Source organism: Panthera tigris, chromosome B3, assembly GCF_018350195.1.
Source record: "Panthera tigris isolate Pti1 chromosome B3, P.tigris_Pti1_mat1.1, whole genome shotgun sequence".
In the NCBI taxonomy this organism is placed as follows: domain Eukaryota; kingdom Metazoa; phylum Chordata; class Mammalia; order Carnivora; family Felidae; genus Panthera; species Panthera tigris.
The window spans coordinates 140,997,530-141,016,337 of record NC_056665.1 but is presented as its reverse complement, the minus strand read 5'-3'; the positions used below and the strand labels follow the sequence as shown (position 1 = coordinate 141,016,337).

Genomic DNA, 18,808 nt, shown 5'->3' with positions numbered 1-18,808 from the left:
CTCTGCTTCCGTCTAGAGCCCGGGGCTGCACTGAACCGGAGGAGGCCGCTCCGGCCGTGCGTGGTCTACGAATCTCACTTCATCTCCCTGAGCCTCAGTTACCTCATCTGCACGTTGGGGGCATCTTCCAGGCCTGGCCCCCCGGTTTTGATTTCCAAGCCCCGACCTACAGGTAGTGGTAGGCGCTTGCTGTCCCTTGGGGCGGAGTCCTGGCTGGGGAGAAGGGAGAGAAGCCGAGAAGCCAGGTCCACGGGAGAGCAGATGTGCTCTCTCTCGGGAGCCGGGTCCACCCTCTGGGGCAGAGGGCCGGACGCCCGGAACGGCGATGTGCTGGCGTTTGATGAGGCCCTTCTGCCCCGATGGAGCCACAGGCCCCGGTGCCGGCCCATCTTAATGAAGTGGAAGGAGAAGGGAATGTCATCAACTGAGCGGCGGTGTGGAAATGTCAGCCACCCCCACGGAGGAGGCCCAAGGCGGGTGCGGCCCGGTCTCCTGCTAACGAATGGCCTGCCACCAAGCCTGCCTGTCCCCGAGACCTCGTGGGGACCCCGCTCCGCGGGAGGCGGCTGGGAGGGGGGCAGGGTTGGGAAGGGAAGCAGCTGGAGAGTCAGGCCCCATGTGTCACTGTGTGTCATTGTGCACACCCCCCCCAGCCCCCACTCCTTCCTAGGCAGAGGGGGAAGATCGTACTTTCTCCTGAGCTGTGACAGACACTGTTGGCACTCTGCCCAGATCCCCGTGGCACTTACTGCTTCTGTGTGCACTGCCCACTTCACCTGCTGGTGCCTGTAGCTCTCCGGGTGGGCAGCGCTGGGGCATCAGCACCTGTCCCCCGCGAGCTGCCCCCAGCAGCGAGCCCTGGGGCAGGGGGTAACTCTGAGACCCCCCCGGGCAGATTGACACCAGCTTCATCGGCTCCTTCTGTTTCCCGCCTCACCTCCCGACTCCCGTACCTGGGCTCCCTGGGATCACCTCCCACACACCCCGCGTGTACTTGAACGCCCGCCGCACCCACACTCAGACGTAAGCTCGCGGTGTGGCCGGCCGTTGCTGTTGGATGAGATTTGGAGGGACACTTGCTCTTAGCACCTTGGATGCTCTGCTTCTGGGTCTTCCTGGGGTGTCCTGTGTGGGGTGTGGGTGCTGTGTCACACATGGTCTCAGGCTGAGTGCTTTGCATTGGAGCTCCTGCCAGTGGGACCTTGTAGGGTGGAGAACTGACCAGCTGGCAGGTGTTTAGACTTTTCCCAAGGGCCTGCTATGTGCCTGGGGCTGAGTTGGTGACGAGGGTTTACAGGGATGATTGGATGTGGACTCTGGCTCCCAAATTCTTTTTTTTTTTTTTTTTAATTTTTTTTTAATGTTTATTTATTTTTTGCGAGACCGAGTGTGAGCAGGGTAGGGGCAGAGAGAGAGGGAGAGAGAGAATCTGAAGCAGACTGCAGGCTCCGAGCTCTCAGCACAGAGCCCGAGGTGGGGCTCGAACCCACGAACCGTGAGATCATGACCTGAGCCAAAGTGGGATGCTCAACCGACTGAGCCACCCCGGTGCCCCTCAGATTTTTACCATTCGGACTAGAGGGGAGGCTGGGGAGGGTACCTGGCCAGGAGGGGGGGATGTGATGTGTCGCCAGACCCGCCCTCTGAGAAGGCAGGGGTGGACTCGTGGTCTGTACCCGTGAGGGGATCTTGCAGACCCTGTGGGCTCCATGAGACCCTCCCGTCCGCGGGCTGCATGACCCTCCATGTTCTCCCGGGAACACGGGATCTGCAAGGAGGCCGGGGCGAGGGCCAACGCTCTAGCTCCCAGAAGCAAGAATATCGCAGGCCCCTCTCCCTTGCCGCCACCACACCCCCCCCCCCCACCGGCCCCCAGATAGAAGCTGCATTGTGAATCCTCCAGAATTGGTCCGGTGAGGCCTGGGAGCAGCCTGCAGAGGTCTGAGGGGACACACTGGCCAGCCCAGCCCCAGGGGTCCCTTCAGTAGTCACCTCTCATTTTCCCCACAAACAGCCGAGCCGGGAAATGACGCATCCCTCCCTTGGGGCTCTGTTTCTCACCACTGCAAACCCTGGGATTAATTTAATTACACACTCATCTCCGAGAGGCTGGGGCTCAGAGGCGCCCAGCGGGATCACGAGTTGCCCAAGGCTGCTGGGAAGGATCATCCTCCCAGGGAGCCCGGCCCTCCGGGGTCTCCCTCCCCTGTTCCAGAAGGTCCACCTTGCTGCCACTCTTCCTGCTGCAGGACACCTGCTCTGACCCATGGGCAACCAGATGTCTGGCTCCTGGGCCCCTGGCAGGGAGCAGAGCCTGGTCTGGGGAGCTGAGTGTGGGGATGGGATTGAATGTGGCCGAGGCAGCCTCGAATCCTCTTAAACTCGGGGGGGGTGGGGGGGGGAGGGCGGGGTGAGGTGGGGTGGGGGAGGGGGCAGACTCAGGCCTCAGGAACGGCCCCCAGACCAGAGCCAGGAGAGGTGGGCAGAGGGGGCGCTGATTGGCCATCCTCCTGGCCACCCTTCTGCTTCTGTGATGTCCGTGGGTGGCTCTGCAAGATGCTGGTGTGAGAATTTAATCCTTTCTCTCTCTCTTTTTTTTTTAATAGAAGAAAGATTTCTCCCTCTTCTGGAAGTAGATTATTTGAAAATTAACAACGAGTGGTGTGGATAAATAGTCACTTGTCCCCGTATGTGAGCACCACCGTCGATGTCCCCACGTACCTCCCTCCTGAATTTATTTCCTTGCATCGATATTTTTACGCACAGGAGCAACTGTGTGCACCTTTTTACGTCCAGTTCTTTCCACCGGGGGGGGGGGGGCGGGGTAAAGGGTTTTCCATACTGTCGAGGAGAGACATCCTTCTTCAGCGCGTCGTTTGAATGACAGGGCATGGCTCTCTGCTGTCATTGGACAAATGGTTGTTTCCATTTCTGGCCACTGTCACCCACGGTCTGCATTCCTCATAATCAGAACGAACTCTTGAGGATAGATTCCATCGGACGCATCAGATGATTTAAAATGTTTTGAGACCTCCCCTGTTGTGCTCTAGGAATGAGAAGGAAAAGCCCAGCAGACCCTGGTGGTCTGAAGGATACTCTGTTCTCTGCAGCTGCGTGGGGTTTGGGGCAAACCTCAATGGTGGGCTGAGTGGGGGCAGCGCCGGGTCTGTGCCCCCGTGTGGCCTGTGTGCTGTGGCCCGTGGGCCCTGAGGTCTGCTCCTGGCAGCAGCGGGTGGGGGGGGGGGCTGGGGCGTTGTTGGGTCATTTGTGGCCTTGCCTGTGTCCCTTCTCCTGGTGCCGGCTCTGTCCCCGCTCTCTTTTCCTCGCTGCCATGCTGGGAGGTGCGGGCTGGACCCGGCCGTGGCCGAAGGATTGGCTTGCTCGGGCAGGAACAGTGGTGTGTGTCCGGCCCGCCCTCAGTCCAGAGAGGGCGCTGAGGCTCGGTCGGCACATCTGCTGACTCCTTCCCAGTCCGTGACTCTGGCTGTGGTCTGACCAAGAGGGGCAGTGCTAGGGGCACCTGGGTGGCTCAGTCGTTCACGCCGGATTCCTGCTTTCGGCTCAGGTCACGATCTCAGGGTTCGTGAGTTCGAGCCCCGCGTCGGGCTGTGCGCTGACAGCATGGAGCCTGCTTGGGATTCTCTCCCTCTCTGTCCCTCCCCCGCTCGCTCTCGCATGCTCTCTCTCTCTCAAAAAAGATGAATAAACTTAAAAAAAAAAAAAGGGAATGCTAGGAGCTCCTGGCGGACCCCTAGAAATTGGCAGAGGGAGACAGAACCACCCCTATACCAGGAAACCGGGGCGGAAATGTGCCCACTTCCCGATGGCTCGTGGAGGGCAGGGCAGGCCCCTGGTGGCGTGCAGGTGACTGGTCCCCTCCTGAGTTCAGGGCTGTGCCTGGCAGTGCTGCCCCCGGTGGGGGCCGCGGTGAGCAGGGGGGGCCGGCTCGCCGCCGTGCCCGAGAATGAGGCGGTCGCGGAGGGTCCAGGAGAGAGGCTTGACCAAGAATCACGTCTTCTTTCTGGGACGCGTGCCAGCTCCTCCTTACGGTGCTGTGCTCTCAGCTCACAGCAGCCAGACGCTTGGGGTCGTGGGCCCCGGGCGGTGGGGAGAGGGTCTGGCAGCCCGGGCCCTGGGCTCCCCTGCTCACCCGCCCGCAGCGGGGGACGCCGCTCCCCTCGGCCTTCGAATCTGCAAAGTGGGGCGGATGCCTGTTGGGCCCTCGCCAGATGGTGGTGGGGCTGCCGGGTGGCACCCCCGGGGTGGGTCTTCCCTCCCCCACCGACCCCACCCAGAGGGAGGCCACACAGGGCTCGGCTAGTTACTTGGGTCTCCTTGTCTTAAAGGGCGAGACGAGAGAGCTGGGAGATCTCTGCAGCGTGTGTCCGATTCCCCGGCTGGGGTCCCAGGGAACCCTCCTGCCAACAGCACGCAGAGGACACGAAGAGGTGGGGAGCCCCAGCTGCACCCCCTCTGCCTCCCCCTGCCCAGAGGGGCCCGGCACACCCTGAGGCCTTTCCCATCAGGCCTGTTTGCTTGGGTGTGATGTGGGAAGTGTCTGTCCGTCCTGGCTGACTGAGAATAAACTGAGGCTGGGGGGCAGGCATAGGGCATGCACATGGGGTCCTAACGGGGAGGCCCTTGGGGACACCCTCCGCCCCGGGCTCCCGTCCCACCTCTGCTGCTGCCCTGAGTTGTGCCGTGAACAAACCACTTCAACTCAGAGCCTTGATTTCCTGGCCGTCAAGGAGCTCTGCAGGGCTGGGGGGTGGTGAGGTGGTGTGGGGGGCAGCCCCCCACAGGGGGCTCCCCAGTGCCATCCCTGAGGGTGAGGGCGGCAGGCCTGCGGGGGAGCCGCCCTCCTCCCTCTCCAGCAGGCCCCGCATTCCTGGGAGCTGAGTGGTGCTGACTCGGGGTGGGAGGGGCCTGTTGTGTCATTTCTCAGGGGTTAGTGGGTGGGCCCGGCCATCCCCCCCATTCCTGCTCCCGGGCTGGGCTGATGCTCCTGGGCACAGGCCAGGGCTGTGTGGGCGGAGCTCCCGAAGGCCCTGCCCATAGTGCCCCCCAGCAGGCAGGTCACTGGGCAGAGGGGGCACCTCTGTGTGCAGAGTGCCTCCCGTAGCTGGGGGTAGCCTCAGAGTGTGGCCTTGGTGGCCTTGCTGATGGATGGGCTGGAGCTCTTAAGGCCTGGGCCGAGCCCCAGCCCCAGCGGAGGGAGGTTCTGGCCTTCTGGGGAGGGGACCGCCAGCTGAGCATGAGTGGGGGGGGGCGGGCATGATATCCATATCACCCAGGGGCTCATCGGGTAGTGCTGGCTGTGTGCGGGGGGCAGATGCTTCATTTTCCCTAGGTGGCCCAATGGTCCAGCTTGTCCCACAGCACAGGTGTGTTATGAGTCCCGCAGGGTCCACCTCCCAAGGCAGTGCTATAGAGAGGTGGCTTTGGCTGAGGGTCCGGTGGCTTCTCTGGTGGCTTTTCTTTTTTTTTATTCTTTAAATCTTTATTATTTATTTTTGAGAGAGAGAGAGAGAGAGAGAATGAGCAGGGGAGGGGCAGAGAGTAGAGGGAGACACAGAATCTGAAGCAGGATCCAGGCTCTGAGCTGTCATCACAGAGCCCGACTTGGGGCTCGAACCCATGAACTATGAGATCACGACCTGAGCTGAAGTCGGATGCTTAACCGACTGAGCCACCCAGGCGCCCCATGGTGACTTCTGAGATAAAGGGCTGGGGAGCCCGGGTGTCCTGTTGAGGGCAGGAGGAGCAGTGAGTGACTGGCCCGGTGGACGGGGTGTAGGCTGGTGTCCGGGCCGCGTGAACCCCGGTGCGGTGCTCATGTGGACAGGAAGCACGGAGCCTGTCCCTTACCGGGTGACCTGTCTTTCCACCTGCACAGCTGCACCTGCCGTGATGGTGGCGTCCCCTTGCCTGCCCTGCCCTGACCCTCCCTGCCGTGTGTCCCGCGGCCCGCTCCTGGCCCCTGTGCTCTGGGTTGCCCTCGGCTTCCACCTCGGCAGGCTCCCTCACCCCAGCCTGGCCCGGGGTGACTTGGTTAGCGCTTCTGTCCTCTGCTGGTGGGGCTGATTTCTAGCCTGATGGGGAGGCAGGACCAGGGCTCTGGGAGGCAGGACTGGGCAATTTATCTGCCTTTCTGATGTGACTGTAAAACGTGTGAGGGTGGTGAGGGAGGGTGGCTTTCACCCCCTGCCGCTTTCGGAAACTGGGGGTGCACGGTTGGGGAGCGTGTCCCTGGCTTGGCCCAGGGCGCGGCCGCTGACTGCTCTCGTCGGCAGCGTCCTCCAGGAAAGCTGGTGGCTCGCCCACAGTACGTGCGCCTCCCGAAGTTCCTGTGTGTCAGGCAGGGTGGAGCGGAGGAGTCCCGGACGCCTCAGGGGCCTCAGTTTCCCCACTGTGCCGGGGACGGGGCTCCCTGGACCCCATACCCCGCTGTGTGCTGCCCCTTGGCTGTGAGGGTCCCATCAGGGCCTCCGATCGGGGGTGTGACTCTCACCGGAGACCGAGTCTGATGACTAAGATGCTCCCTACTTGTGTCGTTACAGATCCCTCGTCCACCTACATCAGGCAGCTGGAGACCAAGGCCCTCGCACAGGTAAGCTGACTGGGGGTGGTAGACAGCGGGGGGCACTGCTCTCGAGGGGCCCCCACCCCCACCCCCCACCCCACCGCTCCAGTGCCCACCCATGTCCCAGCCTACCTGGGGCTTATAGCCACCCACCTGCCCCCACTGCCGTCCGGAGTCACCCCCTGGAACTTGGGGGTCACGGACCTAACCCTTGCGCCACGGCCTTTGGGGTGTCTCCCATCACAGCCTCTCCCTGCTGTCCCCAGGAGTCTGTGAGCTCCTCGGGTCAGCCCTAGGCCTGTCCCAGAGTTGGTGTGCACTGTGCAATTGCTGAAGAAGGGGCCGCTTTGCCCCTCGGATGGGCAGATCGAGGCCGGAGAGGGGGCAGGCACACCCCCACTCTCTCCCGCATGGAAACCTCCCTGCTCCTGCCGCCCTTATTCCTTTCCCGGCCGGGGTCCGCCCTCCGCCCACAGGCAGATGAGGCTGTCTTATCACCAGCTCGTCCCCGGCACAGGGAGGGCAGGTTAGAGGCTGGAGGATGAGGACAGCACAGCGGGGAGGCCGGGCAGGGTGACAACCAGTGCAGGGGTGCACACGGCTCTGCTCCTGCTGAGGACGGCTGGAGCGGAGCAGGGTGGTGACTGCCAGGACGGGGGCCTTCTCTGCCGTGGGTGGGGACAGGGACGGGAGGCTGTGGTCAGCCCCGTGTGGGGTCCCGGGGGCCACCTGGCTTGGGCAGCCGCTCCAGCCTCTCTCTCCCTTGTCCCCATCCTTGGCTTACTCTCCCCTCCCCCTCCCCTGCCATGCCCCCAGCCCGTAAGAGTTGGCCAGAATGCCCAGAGCGTTTCTCTGGGAACCAATCCCGGGGAGGGCTCAGCTGCCCGGCCCCGTTGCTAGGCGACCAGCAGGCTTGGTGCCACTGTCCCGCTCGGGAAGCCCGAGGCCCCCTCTCTGCCCGTTGGGTGGCTGCTGGGAGGCTCACGGCCCCGGCACGCAGGACAGCTCCCACCACGGCCGTGCCACGCCTCACCCCCACGTGGGCTGTGTGGGCAGTCCCACAGCCTAGCAGGACTCACTTGTCCACACCGCCAGGGCCACCGCACCCATGCTGTGGTATGTCACCAGGCACTGAATTGCAGGGCTGGTTTGGTAACTCTCTATATGGTTCAGGTGCTGTGTGGCAGAAGGGCTTGGCCACAAGACCTGTTGGCTTCTTTGCCTCCTCAGGTGGGGCGGGGCTAGGGTCTCACCTGGCCCGGGGGGCGGGGGGGGGGGTGGTTGCTGGGGCACCTTGCATTCTGAGTGGGCCTGAGGTGGGGGTTGATAAGGAGGGTATGTGGTCTGGGCTGCAGGAGCTGTAGGCAGAAGTGATGCTGGGAGAATTGGGGGTTGGGGAGGGGCAGATTTAAGGCTCGGGGACCTTTGCCGTGGGCAGGTGCCCACTGGACGGCAGAACGAAGGCCGGGACCACGATCTGGACCCGAAGCTTCGGGTCAGTGGCCTCGTGAGTCTGTCCCAGCCTGACTGTCCTCTGTTTCATTGTTCCCTTGGAGGAACACGTTGAGAGCCCAGGCCCCGAATTCAGGATGCTGTTTGCGATGTGGTTCTGTGGTCCAACCGGGCATTGCTTGTGGTCCCTTTCCCACAAACACAGGAGTGTCCCCGACCCCGGGGCCACATTGTCCCACTGGGAGAATATACCCCGATTCCCAGTGGTGGGTCTGGCTGTGGACTTGGGGGAGATGTGCACACACTCGGGACCTGAAGTAGGGGTCCCTTCTAGTCCTTTCTCCCTGGGGGCGCCCCTGCTGTCACAAGGGAGGCCCCGGATGGCTGTGCGCGTTGGCCCCGTGCCCACATGTGCAGAGTTGGAGGTTGTCAGGGGCTCTGTGTCTGGGCAGCAGGGGGACAGCAGACGCCTGAGCAGTGGTTGGCTCTGCCCGCCCCCCACTCTCCCACCCCCAAGCCTGCTCGGACCTGCTCCCAGGGGTCATACCTGGGGCCTTGGCCTGGAGGCAGCAGCAGTAGGGCTCTGTCCGTCCTCCACTGGTGCCCACGCCTGGGCCAAGCAAAGATACCCAAAGATGGGGGCTTGCAGACCCTCGCTGGGATCCAGGCTCGCTGGCTGCAGGCAGTTAGACTGAGATTTAGGGACAAGAATGAGCTTTGCCTGGCTTACTGCTAGTAGAGGGACAGTGCCGGGGACTCAGCATCCAGCGTCCCAAGCATCCAATGTCAGCCACGTGGTGCTGGGGCCTCGGCCCTCCTCCACCAGTGCGCTGTGTGTCCTTGACCCCTTATTGTGGCAAAACGGTTGGGCCTCAACCTACGGTCAGCAACGACACCCAGGAGCCACTGGCAGAACGTCTCCAGGGTCACGGCCGGGGCTCCTGCTGCCCTCCCACCTGCTGTCACCAGAGCTTGGCCCCGAGGGTGGGTTGGTCATCTCACTGCAGAGGAGGGCACTGCTGTTCTGAGCCTTGCAGGAGAGATGAGAGACAGACAGAGACAGTGAGACAGCCGCCCCCCCTCTCCCCCCCCCCCCCCCCAGGCCTGCTGTCAGCTTCCTAGTGACAACTCAGACCTCATTTGCTTTTGGATTCCTGGGGCAGCTCAGATGGCACCATTCGGTTTGCTCACCTGTGAAATGGGCTTCGTGTATAGTTCGTGTATAGTTGGTGACCTGCTGTGCATGGCCCTAGGGGTTCGGGGGTGACGAGGCACGGGCCTGACCACCTCCTTGTTCAGCTAGCAGGACTCATGTGCATGAGGAGGCTGCCGGAGGAGGACGGCAGAGGCGGGGAGAGCCCCCCAGGTGGGACAAGGCCCACGATGGGAGTACTGGCCTCGTTCTAAGAGAGTCCAGGGAAGGAGGGGTTCAGGCACGGCCCCCTCCCGACAGCCTCCCTCCCCAACCACCCCCAGGGGGCTCGGTCCTTAGTCTGAGCTCTCAGCCCTGTGAGCCGCCCTCCCTTGCCGCTAGGCTGTCGCGACCCTCTCTTGGGGAGCCTGCCCCCCACCCCTGCCGGGCTGTCGGCGACTCAGGGACTGGCTGCTGGGTCTGACCGGTCACATCTGCATCTCCGGGGCCTAGCTCAGCTGGACCAGGTGGATACATCTCGGGGAGCCCCTGGCCACCCACCCACCCAGAGTCCTGGGGCAAGAGGGGAGGCTGAGGCTGGCTCTTGCCGAACCAAGGACGAGCTGCTTCATGAGGTGTAGTGAGCTGGTCATCTTTGGAGGCAGTCACGTGATGGATGCCCACATTTGGGAATCTTGGAGAGAGAGATTCCTTCCTGCCACGGGTGGGCTTCTGGCCTGGGTCTCGTGAGCTTGGGCTTGTCAGATTTTATGATTCTGGCACTTAAGCCTTGTCGTTGAGATCAAACCGCACGGGAACCGCAGGAAAGTCCGGCACCTGCCGTTTCGGCGAAAAGCAGGAGAAAGTGCTGTTCCTCTTTGAACCATCTTAAGGGGACGTGGCTCTGGGGTCTGGGCCTCTGCGGCCTCCGCTTCCCACTGCCCCCGCCTCTCCCCTCCCCTCCCCTCATGGCCTCTATTTAACTCCAAAATAGCTTTAATTAAAAATGTGCCAGAGTGTTCACAGACTAAATTACCGTATTGCAGTTCGTATTTTCTTTCTCGTGTCGGCTTTAAAATTCCGTCAACACAGCTGCCTCCTCTGCGATGATTCATCTCGAACCCCCGTACACATGATTCCTTTTCCTGTGGATTCTGTGCCCGGCCGGGCTGGGGTGGGGGCGGCTGTCACTGATGCCGGGGCCTCGGCTCTCGGTTCCCTCGCTTAATCCCCCTGCTGGGCTGATAAATGTAAGCCTCCGTGTTCGCCCAGAAGCCAGCTTTACAAAAGAGCCAGTGACGTTCGGGCTGATGTCACACGGGACAAGTGGGCAGCCATCCTGGGGATGGAGGCCGCGGTCCAGGCCCGCCTCCCTCCTCCTCACCCCTGTGCCTGCCCTTTCTCTATCCTGCCACGCCACGCAGGGTCGCCTGAACCACTCAGGTTAGAAGTGACCCCAGGACTTACACCAAGCGCAGATGGGGAAGCTGAGGCCTGGGTGGAGGAGGGCGTCCGGGCCTGAGTGACTGTATCAGTGTCCTGGGGCCGCTGTAACAAAGAGGCATAGACCGGGTAGCTTCAGCAACAGAAGTGTGCTATCTCATGGTTCTAGGGGCACGGGGTCAACGTACGAACCTGGGGGGGACACAATCTAGCCTGCAGCAATGGTGTCATTGGCCTGATGGTATGAAGAAGTGGGTTTGGGCTCTAGAGGAATTGGAGTTCAAATGATGCCCCAGCACTCACCTGCTCTGTGGCTTTAGGCATGATGCGTTACATCCTGATGCTTCGGGTTCCTTACCTGTGAGGCAGGGATGACGGTGATGCCCACTGCCTGCCGGGCACTGCCTGCCCTTCTCTCTTTTTCCTGCTCTCAGGGACCTGGGATGTTCAAGGTCTGTGGTAGACTTGTGCCCACCTGGCTGGGCCTGGCCCGTCCCCGTATGAACTGCTCCTTTCTGGCCTTTGTCTGAGTTTGGAACCATATGGGCCGGGGGACAGCGGAACAGTCTGCCACCCTCTAAGCCTGTGCTGAGGCCTCAGTGCTGTGTTCTGAGTCCCCGGGGAAGACCTGTCGTCCTGAGTGGCCCGTTCCCTTGCCCAAGCTGTCCAGAGACGCTGGCCTCCAGTGTTTCTTTGGTGGTGCCTTCTGGGACAGGTCGCTGCTGGTTGACGGGCCCTGGGCTGTCCCTGCTTGAGGCATGGTGGTCACATCCTGCTCCCTCCCTTGTGAATGGTGTGCTTTCTGGATCTCTGGAGGGCTTTAGCTACTTCTTTAGCAGAACCTCAGAACCGGTCCAGCCTCTCCTTCAACCAGGGAGGAAACCTTTCTAGCATCTGAGCAGATGGTCTGTCTAGCAATATGGGCAGAAGGAGGCTAGGAATACCACCTCTGTTCCCTCTATGCCTGAGGCTTAATCGCTGTCCACTGTGAGCCACAGGCTGGGTGACCGTCAAGGCCAAGCCCAGGACTGTAGGGCTAGAGGGACTGGTTCAAGTCGTCAAAGTGCCGCTTACCAGCTGGGGGGCGTTGGGCCAGGGGCTTAACCTCTCTGTGCCTCGGTTTTCTCGTCTGTACAATGGGGACACTGATGGTGGCCGCCCCAGGATTAAAGGGCAAATCCCGCAAAGCACTGAGGACTAGGGCTGGCCAGTGGAAAGAGTCGTGGGCCATCCAGCAGCCGAGTGCCCTTCGTGACCCCGATTTACCTGCAAGCAGCAGAGACCTGGAACACTGATGGGCTGCTCATACTCACCCAGCTGCGGTGGGATTTGGATTTTGCAAATCCGTTCCCCTCCCCAAAGCCCCCCACCCCGTCTTGGGGAGATCCCGAGGCCTGTCCCTCACTCTCACTCACCTTATTGCCGAGGGGACCTGTAAGGAAGGGGCCGATGGTCACTGTGGCGGATGAGACCGTCTGGGTGTTCTGCCATCAGCCACACGCTAGAGTTTGAAACCTGGGATTTGGGGTCTGACATTGCATGGGGAGTAGGGACGCGGTGCCAGCAGTGGGTGAGTAATAGTAACCATACATTCGCCACGCGTGGGGCCTCCGCTGCCTGATCTGAGCACCAGTTAGGAAGAACCGTCTGGGCCCCCAGCCACGGAGCCGCTGCTTTCTTCTTAATGGCCTGCAAAGGAGTTCTGTTGAAATTAAAGGGGAAACCGAGAAGACAAGTGTGGCCGGACGGTTGTACCAGCATGCCCGTGTGAGGGGCCTCGATGGTCACCCCCCCGCCCCTCCCAGCCGGCGGGCTGGCATCTCGGGGCGCCTCGAGGCCAGCGCAGGGGCCTGGTGTGAGCCCCGAGAGGGCTGAGAGCGGGCCGGGTGCTCGGGCAGCCCTTGTAAACATGGGGCTTTCCAAGAACGTGGGGGCTCCGAGGTGCCCACCCCGGCCCGGCCGAGGCCCCGGCACCTTTGGGCTACCGAGGGACCAGGGGAGGGGGGGCCGAGGGGTGGCCTTTCCTGGGTGACACCGCTCCTCTTCCCTTGCAGCCGCCCCGCCCCTGCGGCCGCCCGAGAAGCTGGTTTCAGGTAGAACCGCCTGGCGGGACGTGTTTGCAGTGGTGTCTGTGGTGGGGGCTGTTTTGAGTGCTGTGTGCTGTCCTGTCTCCTCCGGGTCTCCCCCGGCCCTGGCACCCTCCTGGCACCTCCTGGGAGCTCACCACCCCCAGGTGCCCCGGTTCTGCCTCTAGATTCTTCCTGGGGTCTGCCCTTCCCGAGCTGGCATTGGTGTCCAGCTTTGCCGAACGGCAGCAGAGAGCCACGGGGCAGCGGCCTCCGCGGGGCCCCACGCAGGCCGTGCTCACTGAGCTGCCACCGCATCCACCCAGCTGGCATTTGTAGTCCCAGTGCTCTCCGGACGCCCCTTTGTCAGCGTTCACCCTTGAGGCCCCACCTCCCGGTCCTGGCTTCGCACGGTGGACACTGCGTCCCTGCCGGGTGCACGCAGTAGGTGCTGCCCGAACACAGCCCTGCCGGGTGCACGCAGTAGGTGCTGCAGCAGACGGTCCCTCGGGGACCGGAGTCCTTTGGGCAGCAGGTGGGAGGGGTGACAGCTGCTCTGGGCCAGCCCATACACAGCTGCTGCCCAGGGAGGGGCACGTGGGCGGGGTCCTCCCTTTGCATCCTGCTGTGGCCCTTTTCTGCTCCAGGAGGAGCCCTCCGACGGTGCTCCCCGGAGCCCCCCGGCGGGCAATGGCTGGGGAGCTCGCTGCATGCCCGCGGGGGCCCAGAGGGGCTGGGGTAGCCCGAGTTCACGCCAGCGGACTCGGCGGAGGGGCGGAGGGAGGGGGGCAGGGGCGTGGCCTCCCGGGTGTCCCCCCCTGGCTGGAAGGGGCAAACCTGTTTGCACTCCATGTGCCCTTTAAGGATGTGGGAGCCCCGCCCACTCTGTGTGGCAGATCCTTTCTCCCTGGGTCCTGAGGGACCTTCGTTTGGGATCCTATCCCATAGGAGGGCAGGCATCCTGTCCCCGCTTCCTGAACCACCCTGAACAGGCCCAGCCAACCCACAAGGCCATTTCAGCTCCGCGTCCCCTAGGCGATGAAAACCTAAGGATTTCATTCTTGGGCACCAACAGGCACATCCCAGGATTTTTCATTCGGATTGAAGTGCCGTTATGGTCCCTCATTTTGATGTGTCATTAGTCCCATTGCCCCTAACGAGAGATCGTGTGTCTTTCCCCCGCCAGCTTGGTGGGTCGCTAATAAAGTTCTGTGGACGCACAAATATCTATAGATGATCACTGAAGGCAGGGGTGGGGATTGCATGTGCTAATTAAAAACACTCCCTCCCACCCCCTTGTACATACATGTCCTCCCGAGGAAATGATCCGGGGGGAGGGAGGGGGCTACATAAACCGGTGTTCTCAGTACCAACACGGGAGTTCCTTCTGAACCCATTTGGTCTAGCACCAGAGGAGGTGTGGACAAGGGGGAGACGAGGCCCAGATGAGGTTCTAGACGGTCCTTTGGGGAAGGACAGGCAGCGTCCAGCCGGCCTGGTCCCAGGGACTACTGGGAGAGAGTGGTGGCTCACATCCCTGGCCGTGTGGCCAAATAAATGTCAGTGTGTGAGCTGCACTGAGTCTTACGCCTGGGCTCTTTCAGCAGCCTGGCCAGGCGGGCGGGGCGTGCTCCTGCAGAATGGTGGCAGGGGGCCTGGTGAGAGCCTGGTGGCACTGGGTGTGGTGTTCAGCGTGACTGGGGTTAGAACGTACTGTCCATTGGAGACGAGTTGGTAACTGTCACCTGGTCAGGAAAATAATTGGTTGGGAGTTTTGCCTTTGAGTGAAGGTTGACCCCCCTGCCCAGGGTGGGCGAGCCCGAGAGGCACAGGTGCCCTGATGAGGGGGAGTCCCCCTGCTGGGGGGGCGAGGGGGCAGAGTCTTTGTCATTTTGGTGTCAGGTGGCAGAGGGGCTCCGCTAGATCGGACCCCTCGCTGGGCCACCCACCTCTGGTTCAGCCAAGGGTTGGCCATAATCAGGGGACGTGGCAGTCACATTTTAAGGGTTCTGGTGACACCGTGCTACACTTCAGGGGCCACCATGGAGGGTGGGCCGCCACTTCTCTCCCCTCTGTGCCTCTTGGTAACCTTTGTTTACACTGAGGTCTTCCTGGAGGCCATGGGAATAGTTGTCTCTGGTCCTGGCCAAGGTGCCTGGGGTGGGTGGTGGTAATCTGGTGGGTGACTGCTCAGATCTGCTTTCTGATGTTTGCTCTGGCGGCCTCCGCGGGGCATCTGCCTTAATTGGGTTTTTATTCTAGTCCCACAGACGCTTACAGGGCACTGCTGTGTGCCCCTGAGCTGGCCCCCTGAGACCTGGGGGGGTCTGACCTGGGGGATCTGATGGGGATGGGAGGGCAGAACATGGAGCTGGTGAGGCTGGAGACCCATGAGAATTGCGGTCTGTGTCCAGCAATTGGCAGGAGGGGAACAGGCTGCATGTGGGTCCCTCCCGAGCCAGCAGAGGGGGGCTGGTGAGCAGGAGGAGGGACCCCCAGATGTGGTTGCTGTGCCATCTGGCTCACCTGCCCCTGCTCTGGCCTCCTCCCCTCCAGGATCTGTTTGGGTAACTGGGCACCTGTTGATATACGGGACATTCTCTGTTTTATCTGCCCAACAGCGTGCCCTCAGTTCCTTTGAAGTAGAAACAGGTGTCTGGGCCAGAAACGCCAGCCCAGGCTCTTAGTGATGGAGGGGCTTGTGCTCAGCTGGACCAGAGGGCCTGTGTTGGATTGAGCGGGACCCCCGGATCCCCTCCCTCTGCGGATCACAGCCCCCAGCCTCTGGGGGGCATTTGCTTGGCCTTGAGGAAAATCACCTAAGGCCAAATATGTGTTCATTCATTCATTCACTCACTCACTCACTCCTCCACCTCTCCCTCCCTCCTTCCTAAGCATGCACTGATTCCTGTGGATACAGAGGGGTGAGACGCAGGAACTACATTTGGGAGCTCCTGTCCTATAGCAGAGGCTGAGGGCGAGCACTGAGCAGAACAGAGTGACAGGCTCAGGCGTGGGAGGTGGGAGGGCCTTCCGGTGGATGCGGGCCCCAGGGGCCGGAGACGGTGTTCCCCAGGCTGGGCTGGGCAAGTGCAGGAGGCTGGAGCAGAGGAAGGAGGGCCGGGGGTGGGGGTGCCACGCACTCATTTCCTCATTTATTGTGTTCAAGCCGCATTGATACAGCACGACCCGGGGAGCGACACGGAGCCCCCTGCCTCGTGGCCCCAACACGTGAGCAGGGAGGCTGGTGACAAGGGCTCCCGCTGATGGCAGTGAGGCAGGGAGAGGGGAGGGAGGGTGCAGACCACTGTGTGGGGGCGGGAGGGCCAAGTCTTCACGGGGCACAGTCCTTGGGCCCCTCTAACCTGTCCCCCTCCCCCCCGCAGCAGGCAGGCTCTGGAGAGTTCCGGACTCTGCGGAAGGGCTTCTCCCCGTACCACTCGGAATCCCAGCTGGCGAGCCTGCCGCCTTCCTACCAGGACTCCCTGCAGAACGTAAGTGCCCCTTCCCCGGAGTCGCACTTTTCACGTGTGGACCCGGTGCCTCCAGAATCCACGTTCCAGTGCAGGGGTGAGGCTCTGCCTGTCTGTCGACCTGCCCGGGCCAGTGGACGGTCCGTGACCGCACCTGGGACTGGGACCCTCGTCTCCGGCCTGAGCAGCATCCAGGTCAGGCGAGGGCGATGGGTCAGAGCTGGGGCTCTGCCTGAGTGGCCCTCCGTCCCCTTCCTTCCCCCCGCCCTCTGCCAGCCAGGGGTCTGGGCTCGTGGCCCTCGGAGGCTTGTGCGGGCCCCGCGAGGTGGTTAGAGATGGCGGCCGAGCCCGAGCGATGTTGGGGCGGCGAGGGGCCGCGTCTGGAGGCCCTGCGAGCAGCTGCCCAGGCCCCGGGTGCAGGGCACCTGTCACTTCTCGGCTCCGGTGGGCGGGGAAGGGTGCCTGGCCGGGGCTTGGGCCGGGGCGGCAGTGCATGCGATGGGTAGTCGCTACCCAGGCTTTGTGACCGAGCGTCGGGGAGGAGCTCCGGTTTGTGCCGGGCGCTAGTTCACCCTGGGTCCTCCAGGGCGGTCCTGGGCTCTGGGCTGCCCCGAGTGCGGGAGGGGGGCGCGGCGTGGGGCCAGCTCTCCGGGATGCGGGTGGCTAGTCGGGACCGCTCCCTGCGGGCCAACGTGTCCGCCATCCCTGTGCGATGTGTCCAGAGTGCACGGTCTGGGGAGGCAGAGCTCGCTGGTTGGCCAGGGCTGGGAAGAGGGCCATGGGGATTGCTGACGAGTATGGGGTTTCTTTTCGGGGTGAGGAAGTGTTCTATTGGGATGATTGCGTAAATCTGTGAACATGCCCAAAACGCTGCCCGCGGACCCCTTGCCGCACGAGCTGGGCGGGTGACCGTGACTGGAGCGGCTTCAGTGCTCTGTGCAGCCGGGCGGGGACCCTGGCCATCCGCAGGGAACGGGCGAGGAGCCCGGCTGGCCTGAGGTCACTCTGCCAGGTGGCCGCTGCTCTCTCCCCATGACCCCAGCCAGCAAGGGTGACCCCGGGGTGCCCCTGCCAGGCCTCGCTGGGCCTCGATGCCGGCAGAAGCAGGCTGGGGCCGCCGCTGGCTGCCGGCCAGGTGCTGTGTTTTCTTTTGAGGCCCTCACACCTCCAGGAATGTAGCTGCTGAGGCCGACCAGACAGATAATCCAAATATTCATCCAGGAGCCTGTGGCCGGGTTGGGCTCCCAAGTGCTTTGTGCAGAAGGGCGCTGAGAAGCCCAGGGTGCCCCAGTGGGGCCGGCTCCTTGTTCCTTCACTCCGCTGCCCCCTGGCCTCCCCAGCGCCCCACCTCTGTCCATCCTGTGGCTGTGGAGCGCTGTGTGCCAGAGCCGCGGCGATCTGGGGACCGGGAAGGGCAATGCATCCGCGTGCTGGCACCGAGCCCACGTGGGCCTAGAGGCCAGGGCCGGTGTGAACCTCCTTCAAGGCCGGGGGCGGGTCTCTGGGGTGCACAGAGAAGGTAGGGTGTTTTAGGGGAGGCTCAGCCACAAAGGCTGCGGAGGCAGCAGTGGATGGCCTGTGTCTGGCACGTGGGTCCACGGGGCGAGTGAGGGCTTGTATGGGGTGGACCCTCTGTGCCCGATGACGCTGGGGACACAGGCTCTGCCACAGCTGGCCCGTCTTCTGTAAGGTGCCTGTAGGTCCAGGGAGGGGGGGGGCGGTGAGGGAAGGTCGCCCACATGCCAGAGGGCCCCGAGGTGAAACAGGTGACCCTGTAGGGTGGGGACACCCTTTCCTTACCAGCCTGGCTGTCCCCCCCCCCCCCGCCCGCCCCACCTCTGTCCCTATCCATATTCCCCTCTCCCTGTCCACGTGAGTCAGAGGCTGCAGGTCTGTGCAGGGCTCCCCAGCTGCTCCCCACGAGGGTCACTGGCCCAGGTGGTCATGGGGCAGGGTGCCCGGGGGCCCAGCCACACCTCAGGGCCCCATGGAAGGAGCTGGCAGTGGCTTTCTGGCCTTCTCCAGCCGAGAGCAGGATCAAGTCTTATGACAGGTCCCTGGGGGAGACTGGTCCCCCTGCCTTTTTTTTTTTTTTTTTGGTCGACTTTATTTTTGAGCATGCAGTTTCCCTGTTTTGTTTTGGTTTTTTTTGTGTGCATATTTGCAGATTTGTGTAATCATCACCCCATCTCATTACCCCACGAGGAAACTCTGTGCCCTGTAGCAACCTTCCCCACTCTCCCCTGCCTCAGCCCCTGGAGACCACGGATGTGCTTGTGTCTCCATAGATTTCCCTATTCTGGATATTTCCTCGCGACGGAAACTTGTAGCGTGCGATCCTCTGTGACTGGCTGCTTCCGCGTAGCGCCCCGCGATGGAGGCTTTGTCGCAGCCTGTCAGCACCTTGTTCCTTTTCACTGTCGAGTGAGACTCCGGGGCGTGGATGTGTCACGTTTTGCTGATGCGACCATCAGCTTGCTGGGCATTTGGGGCTGTTCCCGTGCTTTGCCTGCTGTGAATAGTGCTGCCCTGAACATTCCAGACAAGTGTGTGTGTGGACGTGTGGCTTCAGTTCTCCTGGGTACACGCTGGCCTCCCCGCCTCCGGCGCCAGCTCTGGAGCCACAGACCCAGTTCGAGCCCCACTGGGGCCGGCTGTT

At 62.5% G+C, this 18,808-nt stretch overlaps 1 protein-coding gene across 3 annotated transcripts in view; it reads left to right on the top strand.

The window, feature by feature from the left end:
• CCDC85C (coiled-coil domain containing 85C) overlaps nt 1–18,808 on the top strand; it is a 78,349-nt gene that overhangs the window by 53,414 nt on the left and 6,127 nt on the right. Inside the window, exons 2-4 of one of the 3 annotated variants that reach the window (XM_042990508.1) lie at nt 6,561–6,610; nt 12,665–12,703; nt 16,063–16,170. In XM_042990508.1, coding sequence (XP_042846442.1) covers nt 6,561–6,610; nt 12,665–12,703; nt 16,063–16,170 — 197 coding nt within the window. The remainder of the gene's footprint in view (nt 1–6,560; nt 6,611–12,664; nt 12,704–16,062; nt 16,171–18,808) is intronic. The other 2 variants (XM_042990510.1, XM_042990509.1) reach the window with 2 other exon arrangements.